This window comes from Dermacentor silvarum, chromosome 2 (assembly GCF_013339745.2).
Source record: "Dermacentor silvarum isolate Dsil-2018 chromosome 2, BIME_Dsil_1.4, whole genome shotgun sequence".
NCBI lineage: Eukaryota > Metazoa > Arthropoda > Arachnida > Ixodida > Ixodidae > Dermacentor > Dermacentor silvarum.
In genome coordinates, this window is record NC_051155.1 from 168702230 (window position 1) to 168720958 (window position 18729).

Genomic DNA, 18729 nt, shown 5'->3' on the forward strand with positions numbered 1-18729 from the left:
TTCATGGTCTTTCTCTTGTTAACCCCTGAATATACCTGGTCAGTTACAACAAAATCGTAACATACCATCGGTATCTGTTACACAGATAAGTGATGATTGATTGACAAGCAAGCCGTGACGTCTGTTATGACGAACGAAAATCCTAATATTTGAAAAGCTCGGGGCAATGTGTCTCAGCTGATTTTGGTGGTAGTATATTGTTTTAACGCTTAACGCTTATTCCAGCAGTGAGTTCATCTGATATGTCTGCTATGGTACATTCATGGTGTTTGCGCGTATAGCACGCGCTGACTGCGTGTAATATATGAATGTGCTTCACTCGTTGGCACTCCATTTAGAAAAATGATCCATACCCTCGCTGCCGAAAGCGCGCGCGTTAAACGAAATCTACCATGCCGCCGAGTGGGGTAGTACTAAGCAACCTTATTACTAGGCACTCGACACATCTTTACAATCTGTATGGTATATGAACAGGTCAGAGATAAAAGGTCAGGAGGTTGCTTTATGCTCTTACACCGGGTGCTTGTTTTTAGTCTTAAGAGAATTTTAAGATACCTGTGAGATATAACACCATTCTAGTCTCTGAGCTGGATTACTCGAAGAGGCTTACATTAGTTGCGCGAGAAAATTCGTAACTGACAAATTAACAAAGTCTCGCTAATTATGTTTTTCATTGATTACTTTGGGGGTACATATTGCAATTTGCGAATTGTATCCGGTAGGCTCGCAAGGCTGCAATTCCACTTGGAACGAATTCTGAGGATGACACCAGTTTCGAGAAATTAATTCCCAAAGTGTGCACCGAAACACATTGGCGTTCCAGTTATTTATTCTGCTTCATTGCGTGAAACGGCGTTTTGTTCAAAAGGTAACTGGAACAACAGGAAAGTTATACCGCGGCTTTGAAGGTGCATGTCTCGAAAGTGGTCTTTCTTCAGAATCCATTCAAAAAGAATATACCGAAAAAGCTAACCGGCTACAGTTCGTCATTTGCAGTATGTGCGATAAAGTATAATTGATTCAAACCCTCATTTAAAATTACTTAAATTTCAATTACTCAAAATCTTCTCATTTCGTTGAAACATGTCCCTGCAATGATTCTGTCACACGCTACGCTTGTATTGCTGGTGCAACGTTTTCGGGCTTTAACCTTTCGCGTTGCTTCGTATGCCTTCTGTTTCGTATGAACTTTGCTTTATTCCGGAAACAACGACAATGCAGTTCTTTTCTTTCTAGGTTGCCGAGAGCGTGTTGCTGGAAGGACGCCTGCAGACAAAAGAAGCGGTGATCAAAGCGTTTCATAGTGCTCATTGTGCCCCCACTATATTAAAGCGATCATGAGACGATATTTAAAACTATCGGAGACTTGTTCACATAGCCCGCGCCTCGTATAGTAGTGCAGATGCTTGAAATTCAACTTATAAGGTTTGTTTCCTGTATAGTTGGGGGTTCATTATGTTCGATAATGATGCAGGGCAACACAGAAAAGGACTACACCAAACGGGCGGATGCAAACTGGTGCAACCTTCCGACAGAGAAAAAGAAAGATACTAGAAAATAGGCCCAGTTCGTGTAAGAGAAACATAGCCTAGTAAGTTGGTTCACTGCGCTGAAGGAAAGATGCAACGCAACAGAGTCGATTCAGACACGGTGCGCACATATGTTCGCGCGACTTGCTTTTGCCACTTATGTCCAGTGGCTATATGGAAACAAGAAATTGAGTGGTGATTTAGCGATCAATGTGAGAGAAGAGCGTTAGCATTACGTCCCACCTCTCTTAGGTCCCGGGTCCATGATTTTAAACCAAATTCACCGCATTGCAAAATGTTGTTCAGGAGCTCACTAGACGCCCGTCCTGCCTATTCGAAAAGCGGAGTGAGGCCTTTTTATATATATATATATATATATATATATATATATATGAATAAAGGCCTCATAACACGTGATCGGCTTTCTACACTTCCTGCATACACTTTTTTTTTTCATTTTGACACTCTTAATGCTAACGCATTAAAACCGTGGACGTATTAGCCTTCAGGCAAATTGAACACTCTGTTTACCTATAATTTGGCTTCATTTCTCTTCGGAACGCAGTGCATCGCTGCACACGGCCACTTTTCTGAAGGCATATACCATGTTTGACTGGATGTATACGGTGTGCAGCGTTCCGTCAGCATTACCGAAATAGTAATGTTTCCCGTCTCGTACGCCAACAGGTAACATATTTCACGCGTTTTGAGCCAGGGATTCAGATCGTTTCATGAAGAAACGCAGACACGCAGACAAACGCGGACAAACGCGGACAGAGAACGTATATGGCAGAACGGGCGCCAACCTCGAGCATATAGCTTATTCAGAGCAAGAATTCGCTTTTTTATGCGCAGGGAAGTCACGTGATCATGGTGAACATGCTAGAAATATAATAACAATAACAAAGTGCGATTGCTATGCGATTGCTCTCAATAAATTCAGGTGGAAGTTGGCGCCCGTCCTGTGGTATGTCCACAGTTGGCGCCCGTCATATGTGATCTTTTTCCGGGTATGTTTACTTGCCTTTTATTTTCTGTAGCATTATCATACCGTCTTTGCTTGCTTTCAACGCAGTCTACATCCCCTTGGAATAAAATTGCAAGTTTGACACACTTATTGACTGTCTGTCAATGCTTGAAAGCAGAAGATAGACAAGGCTATCAGCTGGACAGACGAGGAGTTGCAAAGGTCCTCTGTCTATTCGTTTGTTTTTGTCTATGCACGATGCCCTGCGTCTTTCCTTCAGCCTCCTGGTATTAATTAAAAACGCAGAACAAAAATAAACTTGTAAAACTTTTGCGCGAATACACGTAAAATTGCCGCGCGACTGGCCGCTCCAGGCACTCTGCGTTTATTCGCGGGCTTCTTTCCCGCTCGGAAAACACTTTTCGGTAGCAGGTAGTGAGCATCAGAAAGCTGCATCGGGAGTTTTTCATCTTGCTCTACAAGTTTCTCATGGACACCCTTCATCTAGTTATATAATATTTGAGAAGCTGATTAATTATTTAAGACTAATTATGTAAAAAAATAATCTGAGTATCTCCAAACGACGGCAAACTACATTACCGTGGTTCTGTCCAGCTACGTGGTGCTTGCATATTTTTAAATGTTGGTGCATGATAGTTGGGACACCCTGTAGAGCCTTGTACGTCCGCAAGCTGCGTTGAAGTATCACGGCGTCAAGCTTTGACCATCACAGCCGTATACAAACTCCTAACTGACGTACCTTCAACGTGGAGCCAGTTAACTCGACGTGAGAAACAAAAACTATGAATTATTGAGAAAAAAATGCTTAAAGAGCTTGTCTAACCGAGTAAGGTATACGCAACGTAACTCTTGTCTGCAATTATCGATTGCGTTTTGTAGCTCCGATATTTGGGACTACGACGCGGGTTGGCATTGCTGGCCGTTTCTTGGCATTTAACAGTAAGCCCGCCGCCGCGCGAGCGAGAACGGTTCCGGGATTTCCCTTAAATTATTCATTTACGCTCAATCCGCATCGACCTTCCGCACGCGTGCGGAAGCGCGAAAAACTGCACTGGTTGCACACATTTGTACAAAGCTCGGTTTAGACTGCTTGTGCGGACCCAGTGTAAACCGAAATATGTGCGCCTGTGTGCGACATGTACACGTTTCCTGCACGTCCTCACGCGCGCGGAAGGCCGTGCAGACTAAGCGTATAGGTCGGCCCTTTGGCTGTAAAATCGGCGTTGCACTGAGCCGTAGGACTAGGGAGCACGCAGAGCTTCCATCTCTTTGTTGCGTCGCGTTTTAACACGACAGCGTTAAGGGCCCCGTGTCGCAGAAAATCCGGCGTCGGCGTCGGTGTCGGCGTAAACACCAGCGTCTGGCGGAAATAATCGTGCCGAACCGCATCATCCCGAACCACCCCGACCGGGCGGGCCCTTCGCGTGGTGCGAGGCGTTAGTGAAAAAAAAATTGAATTTCTCAAAGTAAAATCCGTCAGAAAAATAGTAAAGTACGACTTAACCACAACCTACAGGCGTGATAGCGTCGGATTGTAATTTGAATGTACGACAAAAAATCCTGATAAGCAGGAGGGGATATTTGAATGCTATCGCGTTCCACTCTTAAAGGCGAAGCTTAAGCGTCCTCCAATTCTGATGGTGTCTCGCTGTACTTTAGTTCTAGGCAACATTGAGGGGAATGTTGAAAACCGAGCCTTTCTAAATTTTGTTCGGGCCCCGTATCACAGAAAATACGGTGTCGATGTCGGCGTCAACGGCGTCCAATAGCGCTATCGCGTTCCACTCTTAAAGGCGAAACTTGAGCGTACTCCAAGTTCTTGCTCTTTGTTTCCGCAATGAAGTTCCCAACAACTCGCGCCTACACTCCCCGCGCTACAACGAGGATTTATTGAAATTGAAACGGAAGTTATTGAAAGGTGTTGGGCCAATTCTGCGAAAATGGCACATCTGGCAAGAAGAGCAGGCCTGTTTTCTCTTATCCGCTGTAAGCGTGCCATCGTCGTAAACGACTCGCTTGGCATCGTTAACGTGTTTGCGTTTTTACGCTGCAGGCGCAGGACGCCATGGCTCAATTGATCGCCGCCAGCGTGAGCAAGACGTACAACGACTCACTCTTCGGTGAGGCATCTTCGATCACACGCGGCCGTGTTGTTATTCCTTCAGTCAAAATTATGACTGAGTGCTCTTCAGGCATCCAGACTTACATATCTTTACTGGATACATGGTGAAAGCTTCGCAGGAAACAAACTGGGACCTGTATTTAATATTTGATTCACTTCGGGCCAGTCTCGTAATTTAAAAAAATAATTGATTACGAATATAAACCGGGTATAGGAGGTGCGCTACATCATGAAAAGAACTGAGATACTCGTTAGCAAGTAGATGCGCTGGTTATTATTGAGTTCAGGGCCTTCTGAGGCGAGAAAGAACATGCATTAACTGCCAATGATATAGAGCTATACTCGTGGAAACCCTCGTCAGAACTGATAGTGCACCTCCTATTTTACCTTTATTTTGCATTAGTACTCTCCAAACTAAAGTGACTTATGACTTTATTTTTGGTTACCAGAGGGTTACGTTTATATTCAGTGCCATGTTCAAGGACTTTTTTTTTTTTTGTCATCACTATAGTCAGAAAATTCAAAAGCATCTTGCGTCTCCATATGGAGACACGTACCGTGACTTAAATGGCATACATACTGATTGTGCTGGATACTACTTGGTGGGTGATCGTAGCAGGTCGCGCCGATTGATTGATTGATTGATTGATTGATTGATTGATTGATTGATTGATTGATTGATTGATTGATTGATTGATTGATTTCAGAATGTCGCCTATTTGCTAAGAATGGCTCGGACCGCATAGCAAGGTTCTGTCAAGCCGTCGTTGCAGACACTGAAAAGGTAGTCCTAACAGAAAGCGACGCGTGTTGATCATCACTGAGATGACAATGTCGCAATTTTTGGTTCCCCTCTCGACGTACTGCTCTCAACGACCATTCTTCCTCCCCTCAACCCCCGCAGAGTCTACGCTCATTTGTCAACCTGTCTGGCTCGTTGGTGAAGACAGACCAGCTAGGAGTCCTCGGCACACTGCAACACAAGAGGTCAGTTAAAGCGGGTATAAAATGGACGTAACAAACGGGAAAATGGGCCACGTTCTCTATTAAAAAGAAAAAAAAAGATGTCAAACGCCACATATCCAATAATCTCGTATGAACCCGTACGTTTTGTATTTCATCTCGTATCATCATCCGACCATTTTCGATAATTGACACATGCGCCATACGAGATTTTATGTGAGAGCTTCAATGTGCCGCAAGCAGCAGTTCACACGCTGCTGGCATGGGAACGGGAAAAACCAACCGGAAAGATAAATGAAAATAAATATAGGTAAATCCATGCTCCACCAGAAAGATGTTATGGGGAGTATTTACTTGACAGTAAACGGCTAGCGCTTGTTTAGTCAAGACCGCACAGAGCGCACAGGTTCCAGCAGGTTATCAGTCCGACAGGAGAGCCTCTGACCCAGCCCCACTACAACGCCTTCGTCTTCGCCATTGCTCGTGAGAATATGTTCGGGCACATATTCTTGCCTTATTGCACTGCCGCAGGTGAGACAGCTTGCACAGGCTATAGCTAACCTCACCCAAACGCAAAGTTATAGCTTCAATCTATGACCCTAAATGCCCTATTAAAGGGTATTATACCTGACTAGCCACGTCAGCTTCAAGTGAGGGTGAATACTGACTCTATAGCGCTGCATCATCCGCAGCCACTGGTACATCTTCCTGGTGCTGGGTAGCTTCTTGTTCCTCTTTCTGCTCTACACCGGCGCCTTCGTCATGGGCATGTTCCACTACAACGAGGACATTCCGCCCACCAAGAGAACAGACGCTTCCAACTACGCCGGCACCGCCATGCTGTTGTGAGTGTCTCGAGCTGATCTCTGCAGCATTAGCGCATCAGTTCTCCGGCAGTGTTTTGTAAAACCTGTCAGCGTCGTACGCTGCTCAGTGCGCATCACATCACAACAACAACAATAACAACAATAATAATTTATTTAGCGTGCCCAAAAACAACCCGGGGTCTGGGTGCTGGTGCATAGAGAAACAAAAACAAGAAATGTTTAAATATAAAACAAATACAACCAAACTCTATGGGATAAAAAAGAATTAGAAGGAAAATAAAAGAGTAAACTAGATAAACAGCTCCAAGATGAGCAACAATACAGTAATAACACAAAATTGTATACGGAGGGAAGGATAGAGAAACTATGAAAAGAGAGGAGTGGAGATGTGAGCGAGAAAGAGTAGCATTGAAATAGAACTGTTACGTTTTCTCGCCTTGGGGCCGTGACCTTTGTAACGATGCCTTCCGCTCCATTCTATGCCACTCTTTATCATCAAGCGCTCTCAGCCAGCCGGGCAGCCCCATCGATAGCACGGGCGGAGGCGCCTGAGAGTCGCTCTGACCACTGACGAAGCGCGAAGAAGTGACGAAAGGAATGGCATCGCAAAATGGTATCACCACAAAATCGCGGCACATATATAGTGGCACAACTGGGTGTGGACCGTGTGGCAATTCTGGCCACCCGACGGCTTTGCTTGGCGGCTCCGTCCATCCTCGACTGGGCCAATGGGATGATGATGATGATTTATTGGCGTCCCATTTGAAACGGGGCGGTGACACATAGTCACCTAGCCTGCTGGAGTTAATCAAGTATGCTACGCATGTTTTTCATCCTAGCATTTTTGTATATATATCTCTAATCTTTTTTTTTCTCTTCCTCAAAACTTTTCTATATTCCAGTTTTTTTTTTTTCCCCACCAATACTCAAAGCGTTTCTCGCTTATGCTTGCGTCCACTTTAAATCCAAGCGTTTCGGGAAGGTGTATGTTGCCTACGGTCCTCAGTGGGTGAGTGCCTTCGCATTCGTGCAGCGCCATCGTCCTCTCGTTCCCGGTGTGCGCGGCCCTCATGCTGGTCACCAACACCATCATGCTCGTGTCGCTCAGCATCACCAACTTCGCCTGCCGGCCGTACGAGAACATCGTCATCTCCTGGCCGGGCAAGATCGTCGACGTCATGGTGCTCGACGACGTGAGTCCATCTCCCCGCCCATTTTTTAGGGATCACTGTCACTAATGCTTTATTCGTGCGCGACCAAAATTTGCACTCGTGAGGCTGCTGAGCAAGCATTCAACAGACCGCCATAACTTAGGCGATACAGGTGGTGTGTGACATCACCTTACGCACATTCACGGCAACTATTAGCGAATGAAATAAAGGGGGCAGGAAAGAGAGCCTCGGTTGTCATTTAAGCCCCCTCGTGAGAATGACACTTCTGGAACGTCAAATGACTCGCCGTGGTAGCTCCGTGGCCTTGGCGTACTGCTGCTGAGCGCGAGGTCAAAGGTTCGATTACCGACCGCGGCTGCCGGCAATCGGGGAGTGGAAAGCCAGAACGCTCGTGTTCTCGGATTTATGTGCACGTTAAAATACCCAGGTGACCATATTAAAGCGAAGGTTTATATGTCTAGGCGAAATCGTATATAGCTAGGCTAAATATTCTGTGTACAGAAAACTATCATCACCAGCATTGACGAGGAAATTGCAGTCACTGACCAAGTCAATGGTGAAAATAACACAGAGACGTTTCGGGACCCGTACGGGTTCCTTGATCACACTAAAAACGGGCAAGAGCCGCAAGTCGTTTTTATGCCAAAATGTGACTTAGAGAACGGGTGTAGTTGGCAGGCAGATTTCCATCAGTCCTGTTCATGCTGTGGTCCGTAGTTTGAATAAATAAATATTCTAACAAAAGTCACTTCATGGGATTCTTTTCCTTAGCTATTATAGCAGCGTTTTCCCAATCGATACGGTGACTGCGATTATCGACGTGTTCGGCAAGGGCGTTCGATGCTTTTTTTCTTGTTGGAGACGTCCCTTTGGTGCTTCTTTAATCTTCTTGTGAATTTGCCGGTCTCGCCGATGTAACTGCAGCTGCAGTCTGCGCATGGCACCTTGTAAACAACACCGGGGTAATTCTTGCTTTCGAGCCGATCCTTTACAACAAGCTGATTTCTCAGCTTGTTGGATGGCATGTGTGCTATTCTAAGATGGTATCATGAGAATACGTGGCTAAGGGCTTCACTGACGCCAGGCACATATAGGACGCCAGCGCCTTTTGTGAACGACTTGCCTTGAGACGGCTTGGGATGGAGGACACGAGCTTCCATTTTGTTAATAAACTTCTTTGGGTACCCGTTCCTGGATAATTCCTGACGAATTGTCTTCAGTTCGTTCTGCAGTTTGTCGTCACTTGAGCAGATGCGTGTGGCCCGCTTCACGAGAGATGAGACGACGGATTGCTTGTGGCAAGCAGGGTGACATGAAAAAACGACGGCCTTTCGAGATTACAGTTCATAGGAAAACACACTATGCTTATTTCCTTCTATTTCTTTAAGCCGAACCGCAACCCCACGTCTATGACTTCTTCCTCTGCAGACTTTCGACATGTTCTGGCCAAGGGATACCAGAGGCCGCTGGTTCGGCAGCTTTCTGGCAGGGACCACTTTACAGTGAGTGTATGAAACAGTCATTAACACCCACCGATGAAGCTTATAGTGGCTATAGTGTTGCGCTATACTAAGTTCGAGGTGATGGGTTCGATCCTGAAAGCGGCAGCCGCATTTCGGTGGAGGCTACATGCAAAAACACTAGTGCACTTAACTTCAGATGCACGTTAATGACCTCCAGGTTGTCAAAATTACATGACTCGTTGTCGTGTAGCGTCAAAAAGTGCACACGGCTCGTAGTTATGTTTTCGCAGGCTTCGTCATCAAGCTATGTATTCGTGAAATGCGTCATGTGCAGTAAAGCTTGTCAATAAAGCGCTTTAGATTAGGGGACGCAAGCGGCCAATAACCTAAAGTCCAAGCCTCCAGAGGACTCAAGCTTGGAACCAAAGGATCCAAGTGGCTTGCGTACGCAAGCGGAACATCAGCCTCTTGCGTTTCTTAGTCTAAAACTGTCTAATAAGGTTGGTGCGCTCTGTTTGTCTGCTGCAAAGTTAAGTTTTGCACTTGCTTCGCAGGAAATGCAGGACAGGCACAGTTTTCGACGTCATAGGGGGTGACTACAAGCTGGCCGTTGACGGGTACAGCGAATACATGGTGAGTTGGCCAACGACACCTCCTCCTAACCTCACCCTACGCCCCGTTCCACGATTTTACCCTGTATTCATTTACTGTTAGTACCTGAAAGCATGATGCGCGATACTGACCGTAATTTCTAACCTTCGAAACATCTTACTTCTCAGTACCCTGTCTCAATTTGTGACAGCAGCATTGCTGGTAGCAAGCGTGTGTTGGTACCAGCTGGCGTACGAAAACAAAGCCACATTAAATAGACAAAGAAAATAGCATAGTTTCGCCTTCGAAGAATTTGTTCGGCGAACTTGTATGCGCAATAGACAAGCGTTTAATTCAATTTACGCGGACACCTTTTCATTGTTTACATATCTGGTTATATCTGCGCATTTTCTCACCAGGATAATCTGCACCACCTGATGCTGTCGATAACCGTCGATCCCCGCCTCATATTCCCGGTACGTAAAATAAGCCATCGGAGCTAATACAGCTCTTGAAGCGCGTGTAATATACCCGGCAAAACTATATACCCTATATAGCGTATACCCGATATACCAAAACTATATACCGCTATATAACGTACAGATAAAGGCCGAATCATAGTACGTACGAATGTAAGCGATTTGCCTTGTGCCTTATGCTTGCTCATTAGATGCAATTTATGCACGAGCATATTTTTCGGGTGCCTTGGTGTCTTGCGCGACGCGTTCCACAGCAGACCCAAAAAAGTCACAGGCCTGCACAGCACACGCAGAACAGTCGCAGCGTAATCTGGAGGAGCCGCTCCATAGGAGACCGTCTCTTTGCGTCGTTTTCACGAGAACGAACTGAACTGTCCGTCCAGCGTCAACGGCGAGCTGCGGCTCTGCACAGCGGTCTGCTGAGCCCGACGTTACTTGGTTGTACACCCGCGCGCGTAGCTCTACGATTCGCTTCTTCAGCAGCGGTTCGTACCTTGCGGGGAGGCGCCATAACGTGTACCGAAGAATAAACGCAGGTACCGAGACTACGCGGCGCACATGTCACATCCCTTGACACTTGGTATACGTTACGATGCAACTGCTACATGTCGCGACACCAGGTGGAATACGACGCAACCGCAATGCAAAGTTTGCACGTATCAGCACTAGGCGGCACGCATCTCGCACCGCGTGACAAGTGGTATACGATGCGATGTAACTGCAACATGGCGTGCGCCTGGTGCAATAATATGCAACTGCAATGCAAAGTGTGCACGTATCGACGCTACGTGGCGCGCATCTCACATCACGTGACTCCTCGCGTGCTAGGACGCCTGTATAGGGTATGTTTCCGCAGCAGCTAGCAAGCGCTGGTGGGGCGCAGTGGTAGAGTAGGCGACTCCCGCGCAAAGGGCACTACTTCGATCCCGGCGGGAACTGCTTTTTTTCTTTCATTCCTGACGATAGCTGCAACGGACGCCGGCGGTGGTGGACAACATCGCCAACCGAAACGGGCTATTGGATTGATCCCATATAACAGCTTACGCTGTAAAAGGGCGGAAAGTTTGAAACCCAATGGAGTCATGCCGAATGAAGTCATGTCCCTGTTCCTTTGTGCTTCTGCGCTGAGTTCACCATCCATAAGTCATGCCCGACAAGACGAAGCAGACGCAGAAATGTCGGTTCAATAGGCTCGATGGCCTGATGAAGCTTGCGATAACTTCGTTTTACCCAGTTTCATTTTATATTTGTTAAATGGAATGTACGCTCTAACAAGCCATAATTTTAATCAACTAATCGCGTGTGCATTACTAGCAGGGCGCGAAAAAGTTTAGCCCGATGATTTTCTTTCCTTTCTGTTCCCTTTGAAAACTGCCTTTGCATACGGCGCACCACAATTTAGTCAAATAGTAAAAATAAACTAAATACCCTGACGAAGATGGAGACATTATTATTTTTTAACTTGGTGTGTTTTCCCCCATACGCTATTCTTGTTCACAATGAAAGGGAACGGAAAGAGGCGCGATGTAACGGTAGAGCACATGGCGTAGGGTGCGAGCTTTCATCGGGTTAAGATTTCCGTCGTTCCAATTTAAATTTTGTGCAGTTGTCTGGATATGTAGCGACTCGAAATAAATGCGCTAACTTAAAATTCTCGAATTTGGCAGCCTTCATGACACGAAGTTGCACACGAGGCTTTATTGGTCAGTTACTTGCTCCTTAACCCACGTACCACGTGACGACTGCAGTTAAAATAATGTTCCGCATCCGCCGCCTTGACTGAGAGCGGCACTGGCTAACACTCCCGGGTTAAACTTGTACCTATACACAAGCACCCCGAGAAAGTGGACGAGAGGATCACCATCATCATCAGCCTATATTTATGTCCACTGCAGGACGAAGGCCTTTCCCTGCGATCTCCATTTTACCCCTGTCTTGCGCTAGCTGATTCCAACTTGCGCCTGCAAATTTCCTAACTTCATCACTCCACCTAGTTTGCTGCCGTCCTCGTCTGCGCTTCCCTACTCTTGGTATCCATTTTTTAACTGAAAGAGAGGATACTCCATGGTAACATCATCGTTAAAGCCCCTGAAGCGTAATACGGAGAATGCAGGTTCTGTCCCCACCTGCGGCAGCTTATCTTTTCGTCCACTTTCATTTGCCCTTTACCTTATTACTTCTACATTTCAATTAAACACAGCAGTTATCTTCCTCTATGCTTTATCTTGCTCCATTGTGTGTTACTTCGTATGGCTGTACCTAATAAAAAAAATTGAGCCTTTCGTATTCCCCTTATTCTTCTGGCTCATTTCTCTTTCAAGGACACGTGCGTTGGCCCAGACACACGGGAAGCTTGAACACTTCCATGTTGGGGCCAGAACGTAGTTCTTTTTTTACAAAAATATTCCTTCAATGAACAAGAATGCCGTATGGGAACTGAAACGCCAAGCTTTTGAAATAATCTCTTGATCTTGGTTGGCTGTTCGCGTTGTTTTTGTTCGCGGCTATTCCTGACCAGCCGATATTTCGTCAGACTCTAGACTTCATGAATACGTCAAACGGGGTTGCAAAGAACCTAGTTGATGTTTTTCTATGGGTGTCTGGCAGCTATAAGAAACGTGCTATATAAAGACCATTCAGTGACATAGCCTATTCTTCGTGTCGTCTACATTGTTGCCAATCTTGTGTGCATGTTTGCAGTGCACTTTTGCATGTCAGTTGACTCATCAACGCGACACGCTGCCAAGAACTACTTCACCATCGCGCTTTCTCCTGCTGCGTTTTCAGGCCACCGGCCCTCCTGAAATCGGAACATTCTACGACGACATGAAGAAAAAACTCTGGGATAAGGTCGGCGACGTAAGTGGTCTGATCGTAAACCTTATTATACACGAGAACCAAACCATTAAAAGAAAATGGTGCCACGCCGCCTTGTACTCGCCTCTTCTTGGCAAGCGTCCAATCAGTAGAAAGTGTTTAGGCCTTCCTTTATTTTTGAAGTTGTCTCGCCCCCCCCCCCCCCCCCCCAAAAAATATACGTCAAGAAAAAAAAACTGAGTTATGTGTCTCCTACGCACAGAATCTCCCTTTAAAAGTGCGCGAATATGCCTCTAGATTAAGGTTTTTAAGCATGCATGTTTTTTTTTTTTTTTTTTTTTCGCGCAGCATACACGACTGGAACAGCCTGCCACACGATGTTTTTCCGCATTTTCTCTTTTTTGCCGCTTTCCAGAACTTCCTCCTATAATAGATGATCTCTCGATTGCGTCTGTGTAGTGTGTGGTTTATTGACATCTATGGTGACTTCCAAATAAATACTTTCTAAGGAGGTATGACATGGCGAGTGTGATTGCCTCGCTTGTCGCGCCACTCTACAGGTTCACTACAATTTATTCTTCTCTTAGTCCCCTGCTGCCGCTTCTTTTCTTTTCATTTTTTTTTTTACAAACTTTCTGCGTCTCTTCCCCCACGCCCTCTCTCTCTCTCTCTCTTTCTCTAAAAGTACCTGTACTATTACGTATGAAATTTTCATTTGCATGTCTTTAAAAAATTACGCAGATCCACTCGGATTTGCGGAACTTGGAATTTATGCGGAGCGAAGCTTTCGTGCGAAGCGGTTAATGAAATGCTATATTAATTTGCCCATTTCATTCCTACGTCTTTGGCGTAAAGGAATGAAACTCGCGAGCGTGCATGTGCTCTCGCGAACCTGTGCAACGCAATGTGACCCACGCGGCGATAATCTACGAGCTAATTGGTGTTTGCCTGGTAGAAGTATACGTGCGAATGTGGTCTAATGGTTAGCTCGTTGGGCTGCGGTACTGAGAGAGAGAGAGAGAGAACATCTTTTTTTTTATTTCATCCCACCATCGGGCACGTAGGTGAGCGTTTCCTTTTTTTTTTTTTTTTTTTCGAGTCTGAGCTATTCGGCGCAAGACAGCAGCAGCATCCAGCAGCCACAGTCAGGAAAGTCCGGGAGAGGTCGCAAAGAAAGCTTCACTTTAAAAACAAGAGCATAGCCCTACGTGTACACTAACTCCCGCTTTACGGGATGCAAGTTCACCTGTTAACGGTCGTTGGGTAGTGCCCGCCTGACCGGCGGTTCATTTCGATAAGAGCATGCCGGAGCTCGGGAATTTCGACGGCCGCGGGTACCAATTTTCGTTGAAAGCGCGCAAGAGACACTGGTATATATTATCAGTTAGCTCAAGTAAACGAGCAAAGTGAGAAATGTGGAAATCGCTTCTCTCGTTCGCAGATGGTCGAAGGCTACATAAAATCCCTCGCACGTGGCGCCTTGAATATGCGAACGAATCTGTCAAAGGTAAGAGCGCTTTAAACGTTCTTATTACATTCTGAATAGCTTAAGGGACAGCGCTTTTTAACGGAACATGCGTGTTAGACCAACAGCCGCGGCCAAACGTTTGTGGGGCACGGGTTCAACGTAAATTATGGTTAGATGCTCGGTCAAATTGTGCCGCTTCTATCTGAATAGGTCATTGTGCAGGTCACACAAACTGCAGTAGATGGCAACTCTGAATTCGAGGCTCTATGTACCCAGCCAGGATTCACGGGCATACAGCTTAAAGTGAATAGCTTTCGCCAGTTTTCGGAGTTGGCCGGTTGTCTGTGGTCGGCGGTCGACGGTCAGTAGTTGGACTCGGCAAGGAAAATGGTCACTTGTTCGTTCGTTTGTTCGTTCAAGCTATTCGCTTACATTGAAAAATCATGGTCGATTATTCCTGCAGAAACTTTTTTTTTATTTTTTTTTTACAAAATTGGTTTTCCATAAGCATTCCACGCCGACATGCCTATCAAATTTCGTGACGCAGAATTTTTAACCTCCGATGACGTGTTTCGAACCAGCCAACTACTAAGAAAAAAAATTCATCGACGATTACGGTACTCCCTAATGCGAAATTTGAGCGCATCTCTATACGTGTTTTCATTTCGCGATATATTGGCTGCGCGGGCAATCTGTCTCGTGCGGCACTTTGCAAACGGAGCGAAGTGTGGCGTGGCTGCCTCGCTAATCAGGAGATCGCGAGAGGTAGCGCGTGGGTGACAGCAGCCGCCGCAGGCAGACCTCCGCTCATGCAGAGCTTTGTTATCACATATGGTATCGATGGCGTCATCGGTGAACAGACGACGCGTGCTACTCTGGCGCCATCTCGTAGCCAACGTCGCCGCAGAGGTCGTCTTGCGCGGCACTACGCTTTTCTTCTCCCGCTTTCGCCATACCCTCCTCCTCCTCCACTTAACTCCTCGCACTCTCGTTGCTATCGCCGTCTTTCATCCCCGCTGCGCTCCGCGTTCGCTCTTTCATCTTTCGCTGTGCTCGTCCGCTCGGCTACGAGGGACGCGGACGCTTGCCGCGGGAACAGGCGCGTATGAGCTGCGCTCTAAATGTTAGTCAGCCGCGACAAGTGTAAAGAGACACTTGACGGAAGCATTTAATCAGTGTTAGCTGAATATACGCTCTTCCAAAGCCCTATCTGTTAGTTCGTGGCGAGAGGGTGATTATACTAAAGGACAAAATGAAAGCTAAACTTTCGCTTATTGAATTTCGCTCCGAAACCCCAGCACTGGTATACGTCACTGTGACGTCGCACATTTTCAAGGTAGCTTTTTGCATTTGGGTGCAGCAACTGGTGCAGCAAATAATTTAGAAACCTGCCGTGTTTTGGCTCCTTTAGAATAAAATATTGTCCCTGTGTAGCAGCAGAACCTTATCTAGGCCGGAGCAAGCATTGTTTAGAATTTGTGACGTCACGGAGAGCTGGAGCGAGAACTTCGAGGCGGCGTCACTCCCCCCCCCTCCCCCGTTCTTTTTTTTTTTTGCGTATTTTCTGAGTTACTAAGTCACCAGTCACAGCAAAAATTTTTTTCTTGGTTACTAATAATAACGAATAAATGTTCTATTCCTTTTCCTCTTGAGTTCCCTTTAAGGAATAGATGTACCGAGCACTCTCAATAGAGTCTCTATTAAATCAGTGTGTAGCGATCACGTAGCAATGCAGCCTGTACGTTTTATCGGCTGCACTTTCAACGCGGCTACATGGATAGAGATGCACATTTTAACGCGATAGCGTTAACGGTCCATTGCCGCAGAAAATTCGGTGCCGGCGTCGGTGTCGGCGTTGGCGCGCCGACGTCCGTGGCTGAAAAAGTAATCCCGAACCACCCCGACCACGCAGGCCCTCCGCGTGGCGCAAGGCGTTAGTGAACAAATATTTCAAAGTAAAATCCGCCAGAAAAATCGCAAAGTACGACTTAACCACAACCTACAGACATGTTAGCGTCGGATTGTTATTTGAATGTAGGAGAAAACATAATTCTACTACGAGGAAACTCAAACACAAACCCCTTTTCCAGCATTTGTACCATACCAACAGCGGCACGTCCTGGTAGGTTACTTGCAAAAGCACCATCCAGATGGCACTCACCTCCTCGGCAGCGCAAAACGGCAGCGGCGCGCAGAGGCGAAGGGGGAGAAAAAAGAAAGCTGCAGTTGTCGGGAAGCCTGACGAGCATTCAGGGATCTTTGAATGCTATCGCGTTCCACTCTTAATTAAGAGTTCCGAAGCTTTAGCTAGGGTGCTGCACAGTAATACAGTAATACCCCGTTAACTCGAAGTAGTAAAAACTGGAAAAAAATTTTAGATAAGCGGAGTTTCGAGATAGCCGAATTCACGAAAATATAAGCGTAACCACCGTGTAAAGCCAGCATGACGCATTTCCAACATGGCGCCGGTAACCGCCGACTTCCTCACAAAAACTCAATTGTACCAGGAGCGGTACTTTTAGTATAGATCATTTTTGCGATATCATGTGCGACCCAGCAACCGACACGCCGGTCGTATATAGGCAACGGCGCGCCTCGCACATATAAGCATAAACGCAGATGCATGTTAACACCGTGTTCGAAACCGAGTCACGCTAAAAATCTCGCGAACGTGCTCGGTTCCCCGCAGTTTTCGACCGAGCATAACCTCCTCAGAGCGTCGTTCTGACCACTGGCAAAGCGCGAAAATGAACGGAACCGGATAAGCCATAGCTCCAAAATCAGGGCCCTTAACGGCCCTTCAAAAAAAGGGGTAGGGGGTGGGTACATACCGGACAATTGGCACAGGTGCAACGGCAGAGAACTGTAGATGAGGGTGAAATAGAATCAGGCAAAAGGCACGGAACAAAATTGCAGGCCTTGGGCCGGTATTTTGTAGCGATGCGTTATGCTTTATTCTATGCTAGTTTATCATCTACCGCTCACGGTCGGCTGATCCTGTTGATAGCGTGACCGGATCGTTGCTCTGACCGCTGACCAAGCGCGAAAAGCACGAAAAGGCATTAACATCGGAAAATGCGTCGCTACAAAATGCCGGCCCTGGTTTAATTTTTTGGCGATACCACAGCTGTACAAAAAAAGCACACAAAAAAAAACATTTCGGTATTGTCTTTTTTTCTGCATTTTCACAGTCTAGGTTGCGAGATATCCGGAGTTCGGCGCAGTGGCGTTTCGAGATAAGGGGTGAAAAACCCGTGGAGTTGACAGCTTGCCAGGGAGAAAATTCGACTTATCGAATAATTCGAGATATCAGAGTTCGAGTTAACGAGGGTTTACTCTATACATGTAAAAGGAGAACTCGTTTTTCTCGGCAACCACTACACCAAATTTCACGATGTTTGTTGCATTTAAAAAATTAAAATCTAGGGACTGTTAGTTTCGAAGTTTTTATTTAGGTCGTCAATTATAAAAATTGGCATAAATCGCAAATCTTCAGAAAACGGAACTACCAAGTTTACAACTCCAACTCAGCAATAAAATATTATACCACAATTATGTGAAATATGATACCACAATTATGTGCATTGCATCTAATAGTAAATCTAAAGCGCACAAAATTGATATGTTACACATGAATATCGAAAAATATAGTAATATGGAATTACAGCTTTTGCAGAACCTTTTACATAATCTAACCAATTCTCGTAAGATATAAATTGACATGTCGAATTTGTCTACTTTGAATGATCTGATGGATGCCGTTTACAGAATCACGATATCTGTTCCTGATGCAGAGCTATTATTTGTAAACTTTGTGCTTTTGTTTTTCTCGAGCTTTCACGTTTTTGAAAACTCTATACCAAAATGCAGGCCCTAAATCAAAATTCCGCTTCCAACAGTCACTATAATTTAACGTTCTCTCTCAATTGCAGCAAATTTCATTAAAGTTTGCACAGTGGTTATCTCAGAAAAGCGTTTCCCTGTTTTACATGTATTTGAATAGGCGCCATCGGATATATAGACCCGAGCTAAAGCTTCCTCTTAAAGGTGAAGTTTAAGCATCCTCCATATTTTTTTTTCCTTTTTCATATGTAAGCGACATACACCTATTTTACCGCGATGGCGTTAAGGGCCTCGTGTCACAGAAAATTTGGCGCCGGTGTTGGCGTGGGCGCGCCGGAGTCGTTGACAGAATTCATCATCTCGAACCACCCCGACCGCGCAGGGCCTCCGCGTGGCGCAAGGCGTTAGTGAACAAAATTGAATTTCTCAAAGTAAAATCCGTCAGAAGATTGGGAAGTATGACTTAA

At 45.9% G+C, this 18729-nt stretch overlaps 1 protein-coding gene across 1 annotated transcript; it reads left to right on the forward strand.

Moving 5' to 3' along the window:
- Nucleotides 1–5734: 5734 nt before the first annotated feature.
- Nucleotides 5735–13381, forward strand: LOC119440544 (uncharacterized). The gene is made up of 8 exons (XM_049662963.1): nucleotides 5735–5742; nucleotides 6295–6447; nucleotides 7463–7622; nucleotides 9030–9103; nucleotides 9619–9697; nucleotides 10075–10131; nucleotides 12922–12993; nucleotides 13367–13381. The coding sequence occupies exons 1-8, from the start codon at nucleotides 5735–5737 to the stop codon at nucleotides 13379–13381; spliced, it is 618 nt and encodes a 205-aa protein (XP_049518920.1).
- The last annotated feature ends 5348 nt before the right edge of the window (nucleotides 13382–18729 follow it).